Source organism: Hakea prostrata, chromosome 6 (assembly GCF_041222555.1).
Source record: "Hakea prostrata isolate BN-2017 chromosome 6, UWA_Hpros_2, whole genome shotgun sequence".
In the NCBI taxonomy this organism is placed as follows: Eukaryota; Viridiplantae; Streptophyta; class Magnoliopsida; order Proteales; family Proteaceae; genus Hakea; species Hakea prostrata.
This window is the reverse complement of record NC_142605.1, coordinates 28,670,006-28,688,318: the sequence shown is the minus strand read 5'-3', so window position 1 is coordinate 28,688,318 and position 18,313 is coordinate 28,670,006. Positions and strand designations below refer to the sequence as shown.

Genomic DNA, 18,313 nt, shown 5'->3' with positions numbered 1-18,313 from the left:
CGCTTCTCTTAGTCACGGTAGTCGTTTTGTGCTCTTTTTTCATTTTTTTTTATCACATAGTAAAAATTATGACCATCTTTGAGTATTAACAAAATGAATTAGACGTGAAACTCTAATGGATACCATTTAAAGCTTACCCCCTAAGGTGTGGAAGAAAGGTATTATAAGAACACAATCCTCTACTTATAGAGGTATAACAACCAAACTCAAAATTCAAGTAAACCCAATATCATCTCCAAGATTATAGACCCGTTGATGCATTTAGTCTATGACTCACTTTCGATCAACTATCCCTGATTGAAATTGTTTGGGCGTTGCACATTAAATGTATAGTACTGTGTTGCGTACGGTTGAGATCGAAACTAGAACCGAGATTTTGATCTCAACTATTTATTTTGCAAAAGTTTTTTTTTCATACAAAGATGTTTTTTATATTAATATAAAAAATGAGATATTACATATGCCTCGACAAGAGTTGAACCCACGACTTCTTCACTAAAAAGTGTTAGTTTTTACATATTAAACTTGACCCTTAATTCAATCTTAATTGGATGCAACACTGTGCTACGCAGCACCCAAGTAGAGCTCACCCTTGATATGCTGTTGTATGGAAGCTGAGGTTCATCCAGATCAGCTTGCGCACACCTTGATTACATCTTCAGGGGGAAGACGCTGTTTGCAAGGGTTGAACCCATTATTTCTTCGCTGAGAAGTATAAATCTCTGCCACTTTACCAACCCTATATCTTTATATGCTGCTGTACCGAATCCTAAGTTGCACATATGTATTATTATTTTCTCTGTTTACCAAAAAAAAATTATTATTTTCTCTTACTAAAAAAAAAAAAAAAATTTCGGTTTAAAAAATTAAAAAGAATACATTATATTCCTCGCCAGCACTCAGACAACTTAAATGGGTCCCACAGAACTCGTAACTGTTTTTGGCTCTGGTCGACTTGTTATCAGTTTTCTGTTTGAATTAAAAAATGAAAAGAAAAAAAAAAGGAGCCGTCTTTAACAGGGCAGGAAGAAAACCCCAATTGCTGGTACAACCAGAACCAAATGCCAATTATGACCTCCTCTCTCTTATAAACTTTTTTTTTTTTTGGGTAAGATTTTATGAACTTCTCTATTTTTTTTTTCATTTTGGGTAAGACTCTTATAAACTTCTCAAAACATTGGAATGCCAGAAACTCTCCAATTTCCAGATGTCTAATTCCAATTATGACCCTGCACCAACAATCTATCTCACTGGGATAATGAAAACCTATTTGTTAGTGGGTTGTGAAGGAATAGCTTCAACCATTGGAAAGTACATTTTTGACCTGAAAAATAAGTAATTTTAACTATTTAAAATGTAATTCTCTTCAAAAATAAATTTCAATATGAAATATTATGATAATGATATTAGTATCTAAGTTGAACATCAAATATACTTAATTAATAATGTTAAATTTCAAAAGGGCGAAGAAAGGAAATGGTGATTATATCCATCTAATGTACTTGTATTTTTTTTTCTTTCTTTCTTGTATAACAGATTTTAATATATTGAGAATGAGGGTATTTATAATTAGGGCAAGGCTTATGTCCTTGACCTCAAAGGGATTTGAACTCTAACCCTACATGAAAGTGTAGTTTCTTGTATTGATCTTATTTGCCTCGTATGACCAATATAGTTTGCTTATTCGTTAAGAATAATAAAATTGTCTATTACAAAAAATATAATAATAATAATAATCATAAAATTTAGAAAATAGATAATGACTTTCTTATTAATGAGAAAATGATGTGCTCATTATTAATAATATATATATTTTCTGATCCTCCATTATATCTTCCCATCCTTTATCTTCTATGAATATTTTATACATGAATCATGAGACACTCTTCTCGTCAAACATGGTAGTTTTCGCGTCAATAATGGTTTCTTTTTATTACAAATTGTCAATATTCAAATGTCATACAATGAAGTCATGTTTGGAAATTTGGTTAAAAAAGTCTAGAAAGATCATTTAATAGCATTAAACAAAGGTGGAGGACATTTTGGTCATTTAGATGCTTCTTGACCCTAAAACGCTCCGAAGAAAAGAGAGTTCAGTTATAGATTGTCAACATTGTCGTCATTTAAAAATTGAGTCGGGGTATTTTTGACATCGGAAGAATATCCAGCACGTCGCCGGCGATAATTGGAGAGACTTTTGTTTTCAATTATGAACCACCGAATGAAGGAAATAGAAAACCTTTTTTCCTGATTTTCCGGAGATACTATTTTTATACCAAGAATACCCCTGTCTTCTCCTCTTATACCTACCTGGAAGGAATCCGTGACACTAATTTTGAATTCTTGATTGCTTTTCATACCCATAAAAGCAGGTGGGAGGCACGAGGGCCTGACCCAAAAAGCACAAGCAATTGAACCACCAACAAGTGCAACTCTCTCATTGGTTGATAGACTTCTCTGAAAGAATCTGAACCGTTGATTGGATCACAATAGATGAGCTGGTCCCACCTCTCATTATGATTCATCACTCATGCTTATTTCTTCAACTCCCATCAACCAGGCAAAAATGCAGGTTTTCCAAGGTAATGGTTTTAAATGGGAGACAGATCTCATAACCCTTTTCAGTTTTAGCTCAGAATAGTGTTTGTTTGTGTTTCTTTTTTGGTAAAAATTTTAGCCCAGAATTACTTAAGGATGTATTTGATGAGTTTTCTAAAAATGATTTTCTTCCCATAAATCTTGTCTTCAAAGATTCTTCTGTTGACCTGAAAGTGAATGACTTTTAGCAGTTTGTGCCCTAAAATTGGTTTATGAAATAAATAATAGAGGTGATTCTGTATTCATAGGGTCAAGACAATCATTATCTCTAACGATTGGACACCATTGATTCATATCTAAAAATCTTAAATTTTGTAAAATTAATGCCCTCTTTTATAAGAATGAAAAAAATTTATGTTTTACTTTGTTGAACAATTCTAGGGTTGTTCAGCATTGATTTTGTTTTGGTCTAAATTTGAAATGACCATTGATCGGATTTAAGTTTTAAGTGGAGAAAACGCAATTAGGGGATGTAGGTGGGTCGGGTAATCTTTTTTTACCTACGAGACGTAGCTTTCCCTTCAAGCCTAAATATGAAATCACAGAGCCATTCTCCCCCATAATCTAAGCTGCCCAGGAGCTCATGCCCAAATTGACAAGGAGATGTGTGGAATGAGGATTCAAAAAAGAAGAAGAAAAGAATAGGTAGGATATGATCCAAGGACCTAACAAGAGTGTCCACAGGTGGGGTTTACCAGACCACTCTTGCATGTTCACGCGTATGTCCAATGCTCGTCCATCCATCTCATGAAGCTTTGAGACCGGTTTCCTCTAGGGAGCAATTACTTGGACAACTCTATTCCTATGAAATGAGACTGAGAGATTAGACACTGAAAAGTAAACGAGTTGAGACCGGAGGAAGAGGAACTCAGGCGCACCCACTTTCTAGCGCGCCCCCTCGGTGTGAGGCGCCGCTCCCGGGCCCACGGGTCTCCGTTTCTGCCTCGTCGCGGGCCGGTTCTTGTGGAAACTTGGCTATTTATGCTCTAGGGTAGGGGGGTGCATGGGGATCTCAGTGGGACTATAAAGCCTTTCCTAAATCGGGTCTTCCCCTTTTTAATTCAATTTTTTTAAAACTTTTTTTTTTTTTTTTTTTTAAAAATAATATGACACATACTAATCAGGTGGGGGCACAAAAGAGGGAAGGAGGAAGGAAGAATGGGAGAGAGGGGAAGGTTGAATGAATGGATTTTCGAAGGAATCATTGGAGAAAAGTTAATCAAATCAAATAAGAGAGTTTTGAGGCCCTGTGTTGCTGTAAAGGGATATACACTAATATCTCTATATGTCTACTAAGAAAGACAAGTGATATGATATTGAATGCTACACAGCAAGATAGTGAACTCAATACCTTTCATAAGCTAATGGTTTTCAAACTACTGAAAGAAACTGGTGGTGCACCTAATTGAGTCTGAATCACTCAAACTGATTAAAAGATAATATGTTTTAGCAACCCATTAAGTCTTGTTTGGAAAGAGTGATTTCAGGTGACATGTATGAAAGCAAATACAGATTTATTTTATTCACTTTGACCCCAGAAAAGGTTAACTGATGGGACCTATCATGGGCTTGCAAAACAGGGCTTGCCAACCCACCAAATGAAAAAGATCTCATTAGATCTAAAACATCTTTTTTCTGGTAAATATTAGAACCAAAGCTAGAGAAGAAAAAAAATAATATTGGCCATCCAAACACAAATCTAGACTTAGTGGCACTATTGATTTGTTATGGATCATGCACACTTTATCCCTACAAGGCCAAGCAATAAAAACTCAGAGAAAGAAAAAGGAAAAGTGAAAGAGCTCCAAAGTAACATTTAAAAAGAGAAAAAAGAATATCATCTAGTTGAGAACTACACATTGATCTTGTGTTCACTGTATAAGAAATGAACTTTATATTCTTAGTCATTTTCATCTTTTTTGGAGGATGATGTAGTCATTTCACACACCTTATGATTATTGTTGACGTGTATAACATAATCGGATGGCTATCTTTATCCAAATTTATAATATCAAATCAAAATTTTGTCCTTCTACTCCCTATTTCAACCAACATGATAAAAGCCCTCACACTTTGATGAAAGTGCCTTTAATACGTATATGTATCCTGTGTTTCAAGTGAAATCCAACCATTAAGAAAATCTCAGAACAACCGTTGAATCTCGCTCAAAACAATCATAATGATCATTCTCTGTTGATGCCGTAATGCATTCTCTAACCCTAAATATAATTTTCTAGTTCAAAGCTTCTTCTCTTTTTTTTTCTCTGATTCCTTACAAAGAAAATCAGTTTTTGAAGGTTTTTATCTTTCCCCACTCCCCTTACCCCACTCTATCCATCCTTCACAACTAATCTTCTTATCCCATTAATCCACTACCGACCAAACTTCTCTTCGTCCACTCTTTTTCTTCCTTGTTTCCTTCTTTGACCCACTATGCTCTCTTTCACTTTTGTGATCTCATTAGCTTCATTGGTTTATTAAATTAAGGTTTTAGGTTTAGGGTTTCTTTTATTTTTATAAAACAGATGGGATGTATAGGTAAGGTCCATGTGAACCCATTACCCATAACCTAAAGAACAAGACATTGGAGTGCTTCCAATTAAGCTGAGGGACCTGACCCCATTAGCAGTGTTTGATGGAGGACTTGATGGAAATGGAATTACACCACTTTCCTTTTGAAGATTTGAGAGATACCAAGAAAGGGTTTTGATGCACTAATGTCCACCAGCTTAATCTTAATTTGATGCACCAAATATCCACCAGCTTAACCTAATCAAAACAAGATGGCAATGGAATTAAGAAAGGCAATAAATAAATCCCACTTTGACAAATAAGTAGATTTTTCAAATGGTGTGATTTGTGTCTAGTGTCCACCACTATAGAAAATTAGTAATACATTGAGAGGACATCTGCGAATTACAATTTGCCATGTGTGATTAACTCTTTTGAGCAATAGTCAGAAAGGATTAAAGGTGGATGAAAGTGAACCTAATTTGGTTTAAGGTTGCTAAGCCGGTATCATCGGATCATGTTGTGGATTTATTTGGTTATAGGAGACTCTTTATGACTACTGTTATCAGCAAAATGGACATCTCAATTGGGAATTTTTCGTTCCATTACCAATAGTAATTTCTTAAAGCTACTTCTGACCTACTCTTAGGTGGAGCACTTGTTTCATTGTTTTTCTTTACAAAAGGCGGACTTGGTGCTGAAGACTTTCGCACAAGCAAAGCCCGGGGAACAATATGCTTTCTCTTTGCCTATATGCCTTTATCTAATCTCATTTTTTGCTTCAAATGGGTGATTGGAAATTCTTTCTTAACATATCCTAAAGATAATCTTACCATTTTTTTGACTTGTTCAGTATATTTTCATTATATGATTTAAGAAGCAAGTCAAGTCATCTTCCACTTTGAGAGGAGTTTTGCATTTAATCAATCTAAGACTATTTGATGAATTAACTTTAAGGCTATGGATGATGGGAATTTATAATTCAAGATTAGTATTAAAAGAAAGCCCCATTGATGAATTAATAGTTATAAAAGTGAGAGCCAAAATAGTGGAAATCTCAGTATCAAGAACAAAATTTTGGTGCAATGTCAAAATCAGAAAAGAATGCCCCATTGGTGAATTTTAAGTAAATTTGGTCAAAATAGTTAATGAAGGAAATTTCCATGTATAATCGACTTTTCTTTTCGGTTAAAACATAAGGGAAAGAATGTTTTTCTTTTTCTAGTGTGATTTTTATTTGAAAACAAATGAAACCATAAACAGCAATATCTTACATGTCGGTATCCTCATTGATATTTTGTTTAGCTCCCCTTCCACGTAGTGGATTTGGGATCTGGGATCTGGGCTAGTGGTTTTGATAATGATATTTTCATGTTAGTTTCTCAGCCTATACTGTTCATCAACTAATTATTGTCAAATGGAAAGGAGTTTCTTATGAAATAAGGCAAAGAAAAATCTCAAAGGCTTCCAAGAAAGATTTTAGATTTTTGTAAGGTAGATATGCTTTGTGGGTGAGTATGATCTTTACATTTACCATAAAAAAACAAAATTATGATCTTTACATGTGGAAGAAATAAATGAGAACAGGTACATTGGCATTATAGGATGTGATGAAACTATGATTTCACCTCTCTATATATCTTAAATGTAAATGATAGAATCCTGAAAGAAAAAAACCTTTTCCCCTTGATTTTTTTTGACTTAATTTTCTCTATTTCCTTCTAACTCTATGCTTTTAATTCATTTTCACTGTCTGGTATCACTTGGTAAACAGAAATGTAATTTTCTTTCTGTTTGTCTCTCCCTGTAGGGGTGGACCCTAAAGTAGCCCCTAACTATATGATGTCTCTTCCTAATTGATTGTAGGGTGCATGAATGACTGAATCAGGAAACCAAATTTGTTGGGATTTGTTTGGATAAACTTAATTAACAGCATCTTGTTATATGATTTTTGTAATTAAAGAAGAAGTGCAAAGCACATGTAGATCATGATTCTAATAGGAGCCCTTTCTATACTGGTCGACAGAGGTTTGTTCCAGATTTGACTACTCATCTTTTCTTCTTATATAAATCATGTCTCAAGCTATTGTTCAAATTATTCATCTTTCTATGATGTTTATCTTCTTCGTAGAAAAGATGGATTTCAGGTAGTCTTTGTTTGATTCCTAACAAAAATACCTGAAAATTGTTTTACAAAAAAGTCAAGCTGAATTTTTTTTTTCACTTACCAAACAATTCACAGTCAGGAGACCCTACTAAATAAGCCAATAAGGAATTTGTTAGGTATAAAAGACAAGGAATTATTTTTCAGTGAATGCTACATTCATGAAAAATGACAGAAGCTTTATCTTCTAATTTTTTTTTCCCATTGATTTTATGCAATGGGGTGACACCAGGAAATGGAGTCCTCCATTGAAGGGAATTGATAGCAAAGGAGCCTTCTCTGGTCTTATTCAATCACATTCATTATAAGATAATGCTCAAACCAAATAAAGAGACAACAGCTACTTTGAGTTTCACCACTTGGCATTTTGAGAGGTCAATACATCTAACAAGGACCACTTTCCCTTGGGAAGAGATACCTTCAGATTGTGTGGAACGTGACAGTTAAGATTAACATAGAAAAAAAACTTAAGGAAGGGAATAATAGACTCTCAGCATATTGTGTGGATGTAAGAGATGGTTCAACAGTCATTGTCCCTGTCACTACCATAACATGACTGTGGATTAGCAACCGCATTTCAACAATGGAATCTAGAAATCTTGTTTCTTCTAGTTTCCATGCTTTGCTTCCATTTTTGTTAGGCTCAGATTCTGTTCAAGGACACATGAAGGATAGTGTTACCTTTCCCAATCTCACTCAACTGATTTTGAGGTGGCGATCCACTAGGTGTTTGCTTTAAAAGCCTTCTGGAACTGAGTCTCATTCTCCACCGTTATTCAAAAAGGTCCTGACCACATCTGGATAACAATCACACGATCGTCAGTTCATGGTGTTTTTAAGTCAAACTTCTGCTAAGCTTTTGTAAGTTTGTTCAGAAAGTCATTCACCCCAAAAGAAGAAAACACAGAGGAGTTGGTAACCATCATAAGTGGAGGCACTATTTGCGGCACTTGGTAATGAAAAGATTACATAATCCATGTTTATTGAAAGGCTCAGAAATGCAGTTTGGATTCAAGAAGTATCAAACCCTCACCTTCATACAGTGTAAAGCACATGGGCTTTTTGATATTTCAGATTTCGAGTTGTATCAAAACCTATACAAATCTTTAGTCTCATCATAATTTAGATTTGAATGTATCAAGAAAATTACAAATCTTGAACTCCCATCAGTATTTATATTCAAATATATCTGGAAGATTATACAGAAAGTATTCTCTGCTGGGTGTTCTTGCTGCCTACTTTTGACCTTTGAGATGATGATTCATTGCTTCATTAAGCTTGTTGCGTTGTCACACTTTCAGATGCTGCCCTTCTGTAGCAACCTAAATGAAATGGTTTAACACTTAATTACCACCCAAGAAGATCAATAGTTGATCAACATATTAATCCATTACAAGTTGTACTTTAAAAAAGTCAACCAGACAAATGTCTATGAGCATACCTTGCAGCCGGGCCATTTTGAGTAGAACATATCTTGGCTATTCATATTCCCATGAATAAATACTTTAGGCTCTTTCAGCTGTAGATATGACATAAAAGTACTAGTCAGTAGTGCAGCCAGTTACCATTGAGCACAGATGAGATTTGATCTTTACCAGAGATATGGGGGGGAAGCCAGTACGAAGACGGGCCTTTGAGAACCCACTGACAGAGAATAAACACTTGAAACCATCAATTTCAGGATGCTCACTATCACAGAGACAAGACAACAATTTTCAGAATCACAAATCTGTGAGACAGCATGTTTTCCCTCTAGATGAATATAAGCAGTGAAAGAGAAGAAAATATGCATCACATCTTCTATCTTCTACATTTATGAATAGGAAACAGAATCCAAAATTTGCATCTTCAATCCCCACATCCATCAAATCCTCGAGGCTATATGCAGATGATAACGTATGGCCACAATACCAGTATCTTGTGTACACAAGATAGACCCAGGTTCGAACTTTATATTCCATGTGTTGCTAACAATAAAAAAAATCATTTGTTTACACAAAAAGAGAGAAGCAAGATCCCATGGTGCAACAACTAAGATTTTTTAGACAACTCCCCAATTGATGTATGAGCTTATTCATCAACTTGGTATATTATGGCTATTCATCAACTTGGTATATTATGGCTATTCTCTTTCAATTTAACTTCATAGTTCCAGTTAGAATGTTTATAGAAAAAATAGGAGCAGTTAAATAAACGTCAAAGAGGAAGAGAAAGGGTTGGGTTCAGTGCACTACATTTATTTAGATCTGTAAATGGATCGGATTTGGCTCAGATACTCTACTATCCGAATCCAATAAGCAAAACCACTATCTGAATTGGAATCCGATATCCAGAGGAAATTTACAAAAGGTATCCGAATTCAAATCCAAAACTTTATCAGAGATCCGATAATAATCCGATCTGATAAACTATCAGATTATTGATTGCTAATTGCCATTTTTTTAAAATTTATGGTTTCAGATTACCGGTTTTAGAATATGATTATCAGCCGTTTTTAGAGAAAAACATGTTCAACACTTTACTGTAACCAAATAATTTATGACTTCCGACTTTCCGATTACAGATTATCGGTTTCTGAATCTGATTATCAGTCCTTTTAAGGAAAAAAAATGTTTAATACTTTAACTAGATAATTTATCCGGATATTATTCGATCTGATAAGCAATTATCCGAATTCAATTGCTAACCAGACAGATACGGATATTTTTTTGTAAGAAAAATTCCGGATACGGACACCCTTAAATGAATACAAAAGAGAATTCGGAGGCGGATTTCGGCTATCCATTTACAAGTCTACATTTATTCTTGCTTTCACAAGAGTAGTCAAAGGAAAACTCACTTCAAAAGGTAGGTGAAATTCCTGTTGTGAAATTCATCCATGGCAATCTCTTCTTCTTTAGAATACCTGATTTTGCAAAAGGAGCTATTGCTTATAAGAACAGACAACCAAAGCTAATAGAGCAAATTTTTAGTTCTAGGCAAAGGGACAGAAGCAGAAAATAAAAAATCCACTTATAATCAGGAGCCCTATCAACTCTCAACTAGTTTCATCTGGACTGATTACACAAGGTAATGACTGTATACCATGATTTATAATAGTATGTGAAGTTATAGGTGAATCAGAAAAGCATACCGCCACGGGAAGTCATTTTCAGAAAAGCGGGATATCCCATTCATTGCTGAAAAGGAGTCAATATGAACCCACATTTCTTTGCCTTCAGCAGTGTCACGGCCTGTTTAGGAAACACCGGCCAATAAACAAGCACAATGTAAGATTTTTTTGAATAAGTAAGAACATTCAATGGCAACATTCATAACAACTATTTATTTCCCTGTTCTGTAAATATGGAAAAGGATAGTGCATTTGTCAGAGGGACTGATTACCCACAGATTTTAAGAACCAGTCAGGAGTGATCAAAGCCGACCCCATTTAGTTGGGACAAGGCTTATTCTTGTTGTTTTTAGTCAGGAGTGATCAAAACTGCAAAGTTGGTCCTTCTGTGAAAATCATGGAAGGACCCTCCTTTTCACTATTTTGGGTTGGTCAAAAAAAAAAAAAAACCCCACTGGGTTGCTTTTAATTTGAAGATCAGGGTGCCAGTACCATTAAAGACATAGTCCAACAGTCTTCTCCAATTTGGTTCCCATAAGTGTCAAGTGGACATTGCAAGGGATAAACGTAGGAAGCATTAAGGTACAATTTATCTGCACGTAACCTTTTGATAAAATTATTAAAGTTGCAGTCGTTGTACTCTTTACTAACTATGATGACTGGCTGATCGTTAACCATTCATGGTTTATCATACATGGAGTAGTTTAAGTAGTCATCCATTGCCATGGACGGTAGTTCTGTTTTTCTCTGTTTTAGTTGCATTCAATAACGACTCTTATGAGTCACCAGTTTATAGTACTTACCTAGGCTCACCATTCATACACAAAAACAAAGCCATGAGCTAGTCTCCCCTCCCCCCTCCCCCACCACACACCCCAAAAAAAATGCCTTCTCTCCTATTGTCTCTCTCTCTCTCTCTCACACACACACACACACTCTTGTTCTGTTTCCTTTTCTACTTGCAGTTACTGTTGTTACACAATCTGATCTTTTTACATGGTATCAAAGCACAGGTTTGGTCAGTGATTGTGAACCCTAGTTTTCTGTTTTGGAAGTTCCTTCCAGATTTCTTACTTTTATGGGCACGGGTGATGTTTAATCCAACTTGAGAAGGCGTGTTCAAGTTGTAGATTATTGGTCATCACATCTAGGCAAACCAAGGCATTGAAGGGTGCTTAGACTCAAGGCCTCACCAAGGCAACCCAGACACTTGAATGACTAGGCAATGTTTGACAACCATGGTAATGATGGTGAAGTTTAATACCAAGGTAACAGTTAACCTTCATGATGGTGTTTATCATATATGGTGTTGCATTAGTTGTTAGGTTGTGTACTACCATGGCAAATCTTTTCGGCTTTTCCAAGTTTAGTTGTATTCAACAATTAACTCTTACGAGTCATCAATATGTAATACTTGCCTAGGTTCTTGGCAGACACACACACACACAAAGCCATGAGCTGTTTTTCTCTCTTCTCTGTTTTCTTCGTTCTTCTATGAGCAAGTAGATTCAGTACTATTCTAACCTGTTTTAATCTTGTTACAAAAATTCACTTCTCGTCAACCCCCTCGCAAGAAAAAGATTCCAATTGTTGCATTCTCATTGGCTTACGTAAGGTAACAGATATAGGTATAGCTCATAACTTTAAGTGTCCAGAAAATGTAGCACAAACTGTGTTTCACTTCCCCCATGCCCCCCCCCCCCCCCAAAAAAAAAAAAAAAAAAAAAAAAAAAAAGAGTTTATCCCAAAGATTTTTGTTAACAGATCACATACACTGAAATTGTTGCATAAAAGATATTCACAGGCAAGGTGGGAGATATTGCAGAGATCTAGCGAAATGTCTCGCTATCTAGAGATGGCGAGACGAGACGAGAGTCGAGAGGGAGAGATGGGAGATCTCGCCAAAGGTGGTCCTAACACCTCTTTGGGGGGTTTTAAACCCCCTGTCTCGCTCGAAAGAGGCATATCTCGCTTCTCTCTCGCTACAACTTGGTTTTTTGCCAGAAAAGTTGATTTTTTGCTGGAATTTGTTGAAAATTCAACTTCTAAACATCCTCAACACATCTACAATAATATATTATCATCATTCAAGCCTATTTCAACTAGATCTTCAACAAAGGTAAGATTTTCCCCCAAATTTGAATTTTTTTCAAATAGAATGTTCTACAATGGGTGTGTGTGTAGTATAAATATATGTTGATCTACTAGCTTTGATCTACCCTTTCATGGAAACAAATTTAATTTTCTATTATTATTTAATTTTTTTGAATTTTCATATTTAAAAAATATATTATCTAAAAAAATTGTAAAAAAATAATTATGATATGAATGTGATTATCAATTATGTTAAACTACATTTAGAGGGCTACAATCCCATGTATTCATATTTTGATTATCATGCTTGCTGTATTTATTTATTTAAATAATTAAATAAAATAATTATGAAAAATAATATTTTACTAAAAAATTATATATTTAAATGATGCTTATATTATGTAGTTTATTTTAAAAATACAAACATGTCTATTTGAGCATTGTATATGTTATCTTAGAACAAAGTGTGAGTTTTGTTGTTTTATAAATTGTTTTTACATAAAATAATTATAAAAATAAGATTTTATTCAAAATTTATTATTATTATTTTTTTAAATGATGCTCATATTATGTAGTTTATTTTAAAAATACGAATATGTTTGTTTGAGCTGTATATATGTTACCTTAGAATAGACTGTGTGTTTTGTTGTTTTATAAATTGTTTTTACATGTTTTTATTTATCTAAAAATAATTCTAATGATTATTTGGGAACATTCATGTATGTATTTCAGTGTTGTACACTTGTATCTTAAATGACAACTAGTGGGAGTGGCGGCACTGGTAGTGGGACTCAGGTCATTGCTTGGCAACATGGGGATCCACTGATTGCCAACAAGAAAAAATTCCGATGCAAGTATTGCCTTAAGACCTTGAATTCTGGTGGTTCAACCAGATTAAAACAACATTTGGCTGGTGGCTACAAAGATGTTTCCAAGTGTCCCAAGGTTCTTTATGAAGTGCAAAAAGCAATTGCAACAACTTTAAAGGGAGGGAGACAAAAAAATGAGGAGATGGCACAAAAGCAAAGAGAATTTGAGGATACAGTGCTAGCTAGACTTTTGTTGATGTTGATGAGGAGTTAGACGACGATGAGGAGAGGAGGAGGGTTGTGGGTGTTGAGTCACAAGCCGAGTGGAGACAGATGAAGGCTACAATGGAAGCTAGTAGACAGTCCTTACATTTTGAGAATGTGAGGCAATATGAATAGATAAGAGTAGGTGCTTCGGGGTCAAGGGCATCCATGCCACCTAGACATAATTTTCATGGAAGTGAGAGGACCGAAAGGAGAAGGAAGACTAGACATTATGATGCCACATTTGATCAAGACCCCTCCCTCTTCAAGCATCAAGACATCTATCAAAAAAGCATTCCATATATGTTTGTTGGAGGTAAAGAAGGTAGTAGGGAGGAGGAAGCTAGGTTGGCAATCAACAAATTCATGTTCTACAACAACATTGCAGCCAATGTAGCCAAAACACCATACTATCAGGGGATGATCAATGCAGTTGCTAGGGCAGGTGTAGGGGTTAAAGCCCAACAGCTTGGGAAGTAATGAATAAATATTTACCAAAGGTAAAGTAGGAGGTGAAGGAATACATTGGTTCATTGAAGGAAAAATGGACTACCTATGCTGTTACTATGATGGTTGATGGATGAACTGGTCCTACTAGACAGTCCATCATTAATTTCATGTTGAGCTGCAATGGAAAGATATCCTTCCTTAAGTCAGTGGATACCTCAGATAAAATCAAAGATGCTGACTACCTTTACAAGCTTCTTAGGCAGGTGGTCCTCGAGGTAGGGCCAAAGAATGTTGTCCAAATTGTCACAGATAATGGTGCTAACTTCAAAAAAGCTAGTGAAATCTTGAAGAAGAAGAAGAGCAGCAGGATCCACCTCTTTTGGACACCATGTGCAGCACATTCGATTGATTTTATGTTGAAGGACTTGGGGAAAAGAAAGTCAATCAATGTTGTGGTTGAAAGGGCTAAAAGGGTAAGTAATTTTATTTATAACCATGGTTATGTGCTGAATATGATGAGGAACCACTGTAAGGGTGATCTAGTAAGACCTAGATTGACTAGATTAGCCACCAACTATGTAGCTCTCAAAAGCTTTCAGAAGAAAGTGGTGGGTCTACGGCACATGTTTGCAAGTGAGTAGTGGTTTAATTGGCGTGGATCTAGCCATCCTGATGCAATACTAGTCCAACAAACCATTGCTGATGATTCCTTTTAGAGGCAGCCGAATAGGACAGTGAACATTATAGAGCCTATTGTGTTTGTTTTAAGGATGGTGGATTCGGAGAAGAAGCCCACAATGTCCCACATATAGGCTGCCTTCCAGCAAATGAAAGAGTTGGTTAGAGCTGCTGCCCCTGGCTCCTTCCAATCCTACGAGAGGATCATCAATGATAGATGGGAGACGTACTTGATGCATCCTTTGCACTTGGCTGGTGAGTCACTTTTGAGTCTTTAAGTTTTTGTTGTATACTTTAATTTACATTGTTAATTTGTTATAAGTTATAAGTTATAATTTATAAACAAGTAAACAACCAAATCACTAACCAAATTTTTTATTTCCACAAAAAGCTTACTACCTCAACCCAAAGTACCATTACAAGAATGATTTGGGGCTTAATGTAAGGTTGATGAATGCGGTGCAAGACGTGGTGGAGAAGTTTGTGTCAAATCCCGTTATGCAGGGGACAATTAATGGAGAGGTGAGAACTTATTTAATTGTTTCTTTGCATTAATGCATATACAATAGTAAAAGTACAATAATTGAAGAATTTGTGTATAGATCAGGGAGTTCAGGGATGCCTCTAGGAGTTTTGGAAAGCCTTCTGCGGTTGCAACTAGGCAAAAAAAAATGATCTTGGTAAATAGTCCATTAATATAACTTTTATAAGTCTATAAGTCTATGACTCTGTAAGTGATAACTGATAAGTTATATAAATATTAAGATTTACTTGCCTAATGCATTCTTATATTTGGTTATGCATCTGACTGGTGGGTGCTATATGGAACTAGTGCGCCAAATCTCAGGGACATAGCAATTAAAGTACTCTCACAGACTTGCTCATCCTCTGGTTGTAAGAGGAATTGGAGCACCTTCTCACTCATCCATAGTAAGGTACAAAACATATTGGGGAGTAAAAGGCTCGAGGACTTAGTGTATGTGCATTATAACATGAGATTGAGAGTAGGGCACATACAATATGATATAGATGACGAAAATTGGGAACTGATTGAGTTGACTGATATATTCCATGAGCCCCCCGTAGAAGATGAGAAAGATGATGTCATATATTAGTGGGTTAGGGATCGAGGTGGCCCAGTGTTGGATGGGCCAGGAGGGCAGCCGGATCCTACCATTGCTACTGCTATGGACCCAGATGTTGTGGCTGACCACGTGTCTTTTGATGAGGGTCAGGCTGTTATAGCAGCATCAGTAGGACCAAGTATACCATTTATGGAGCCACTTGGTCAACTTAAAACAACTACGGTGACGTCTAGTAGTGGGAGTTCAGATGATGCCAATGATACCAAAGGACCAAGTGGCCCAAGTCAGCCATCGAGTCATGGAGGCAGTCAGGCTGGTGGAAGTCATGGTCAACAAAGGGAGTCACCTCCACCAGGTCCGAGTCATCCGACACATCCAAGCCACAGTTCCCCTATCTCTCGAACTTATACCAAGAGTAGGAAGAGCAGATCAAACCAGGGGCAAACGAATGATGATGCGAGCATACAGGATCTTGAATTGAACATGGGAAGCATGAGCCTAGATCATGGTAACAATGATTGACAACAACAAAGTTTGGCCAATTGGCAGTCATCGGGGTACTTATACGGGGATCATAGCACCGGGTCAGATTACACTGGGTATTCTTCTTATAAAGATCATGCTATTCCTCAAGACCCTGCACCCGGAGAGTACACATATGGGAGCGAAGGTGGGTTGTTAACTGAGTGGTTTAGAAACCCCTACCCACATACTTAACAACAATATGAACAACAACAACAACATAAATGGCACTTTCACCCACCCACGACTGACAGTTATCCCAGAGTGCTATTCCTCCAATATTCTGACATGGAGACATATCAGTTCCATATAAGCCGATACGTGACATACTACAGTGATGGGTTGACTTGGGAGTCATATATAGCCACCGTTCAGAATCCGTTGATGCAGAATGTTGAGTGATACTCTTATTGTCTTGTAGTCTTGTAAGTTGTAAGTTGTAAATTGTAATCTTGTTACTCTTGTACTCTGGTGACTTGTGAGTTGTGATTGTGAACTTATGGATTATGATTTATGACTTACTAAAAGTCTAAAACTTCTTATGGTTGTAAAATTCTGAAGACATTTAAGTTCTTTGATAGTTTAATCACTTGATGTGTAATGTTAATGCATTTGATACTTAATAGTTGATAAATTGAATTACTTGATATCTCTACATTACATGTTGTCTAACCTTGCATTTCACAGAATTTCGGTTTTACACATAGGGTCAACTTAAAAGACATACTTAGGGTTATTTACTCACAACAATAAGGCCACCAATGTGTTCAAAAGGCCTTAAATAAGCTAAATACCAAGTTTCAGCCCAATCGGGGCTCTAAAACCCACCGAGATTACACCAGATTTTTTGTAGATCTCGACCGAGATCTCACCTTTTTTGAGTGGCGAGATCTCCACCATGTTCACAGGCACTATGAACTTGACAGTATGTGACAATGTCCCAGAAATGTTGCATACATCAACATATCATATCTAATGCCCAAAGCACCCAGCATGAGATCTAATAATCAAGAATGCATTGTACTCAAATGGTCCCAATTCTGTACGTCATGCTAACAAGGAGTGTGTTGCTTAAAAAACAAGGTATACCCAGTGCACAAGGCTTCTGCATTTAGCAGGGTCCGGAGAGGGTCACAATATATGCAGCCTATTCTCGTTTCTAGAGGCTTTTCTAGGACTTGAACCTGTGACTAAGTGTTCAGCAAGTAAGCACTTGATCAACATGCCAAGCACAACCTTCAAGAAGTCATTGCAAGTCAGATAAATGTCATATGTTACCAACAAAGTGGATGCCCACATTTGATTTTCATCCTCATGTATCTGCAGCTACAAAGAAGACATTAATAATGATACAAAATATACAAAAATTCTGGTAGGTGACCCTGTGTCAATAGTTAAGTTGTGCTATTGCGACGGGTTCAAAACTTGGAAACAACCTCTCCTGCAAAGAAGCAAAGCAGGCTGCATAAATTTTCTCTCCCAGACCCCTGCAGCATTGGAGCCTCATGCACTGGGATACCATTTTAACTATAGAAAAGTTCCACATGAAGAAAAACATAAAAGGGAATATCCTGAAGTTGAACAAATGGAGTTACCAATCTGATGCAAAGCTTTTAGGGCATAACCAGCTGGATAGTTCTCATATGATGCAAGAAACATAATAATGGTACATCCTACACTAAAAACAACCAGAAGATGAGAAGCAAGGAGAATCATGGATAACTAGAAAGAAGAACAATGATGATTATGCATCCAACCTGGCCAGAAGAGATCCAAGCATCATTAGATTTAGCCATTTCCAGAAAGCCTTCTTCCTATTGTTGTAGCTGAAGAAAATTGAGAGAAAGAAGTAAAAATAGTGAAATGGCAACTGAAGAAAACATTTAAAAAATGAAAATAGAAGAAGAAAAGCAAAGGAGCAAGCACACATTTTATCTAGATTTCATGAATAATCACATGGATCAAGGGCAAAGAAAATCATTTCTTTACAGAACTTTGACATTCATGGCAAGCAAGCTGGTTGATT

At 36.2% G+C, this 18,313-nt stretch overlaps 1 protein-coding gene across 3 annotated transcripts in view; it reads right to left on the bottom strand.

Moving 5' to 3' along the window:
• Window positions 1–7,662: 7,662 nt before the first annotated feature.
• Window positions 7,663–18,313, bottom strand: part of ALG12 (homolog of asparagine-linked glycosylation 12) — a 33,135-nt gene continuing 22,484 nt past the window's right edge. Inside the window, exons 8-14 of one of the 3 annotated variants that reach the window (XM_089160067.1) lie at window positions 18,045–18,113; window positions 17,883–17,965; window positions 10,407–10,506; window positions 10,113–10,178; window positions 8,869–8,962; window positions 8,715–8,792; window positions 7,663–8,595 (exon numbers count right to left, since the gene is read on the bottom strand). In XM_089160067.1, coding sequence (XP_089016193.1) covers window positions 8,563–8,595; window positions 8,715–8,792; window positions 8,869–8,962; window positions 10,113–10,178; window positions 10,407–10,506; window positions 17,883–17,965; window positions 18,045–18,113 — 523 coding nt within the window. In that variant the 3' untranslated portion in view covers window positions 7,663–8,562. The remainder of the gene's footprint in view (window positions 8,596–8,714; window positions 8,793–8,868; window positions 8,963–10,112; window positions 10,179–10,406; window positions 10,507–17,882; window positions 17,966–18,044; window positions 18,114–18,313) is intronic. The other 2 variants (XM_089160065.1, XM_089160064.1) reach the window with 2 other exon arrangements.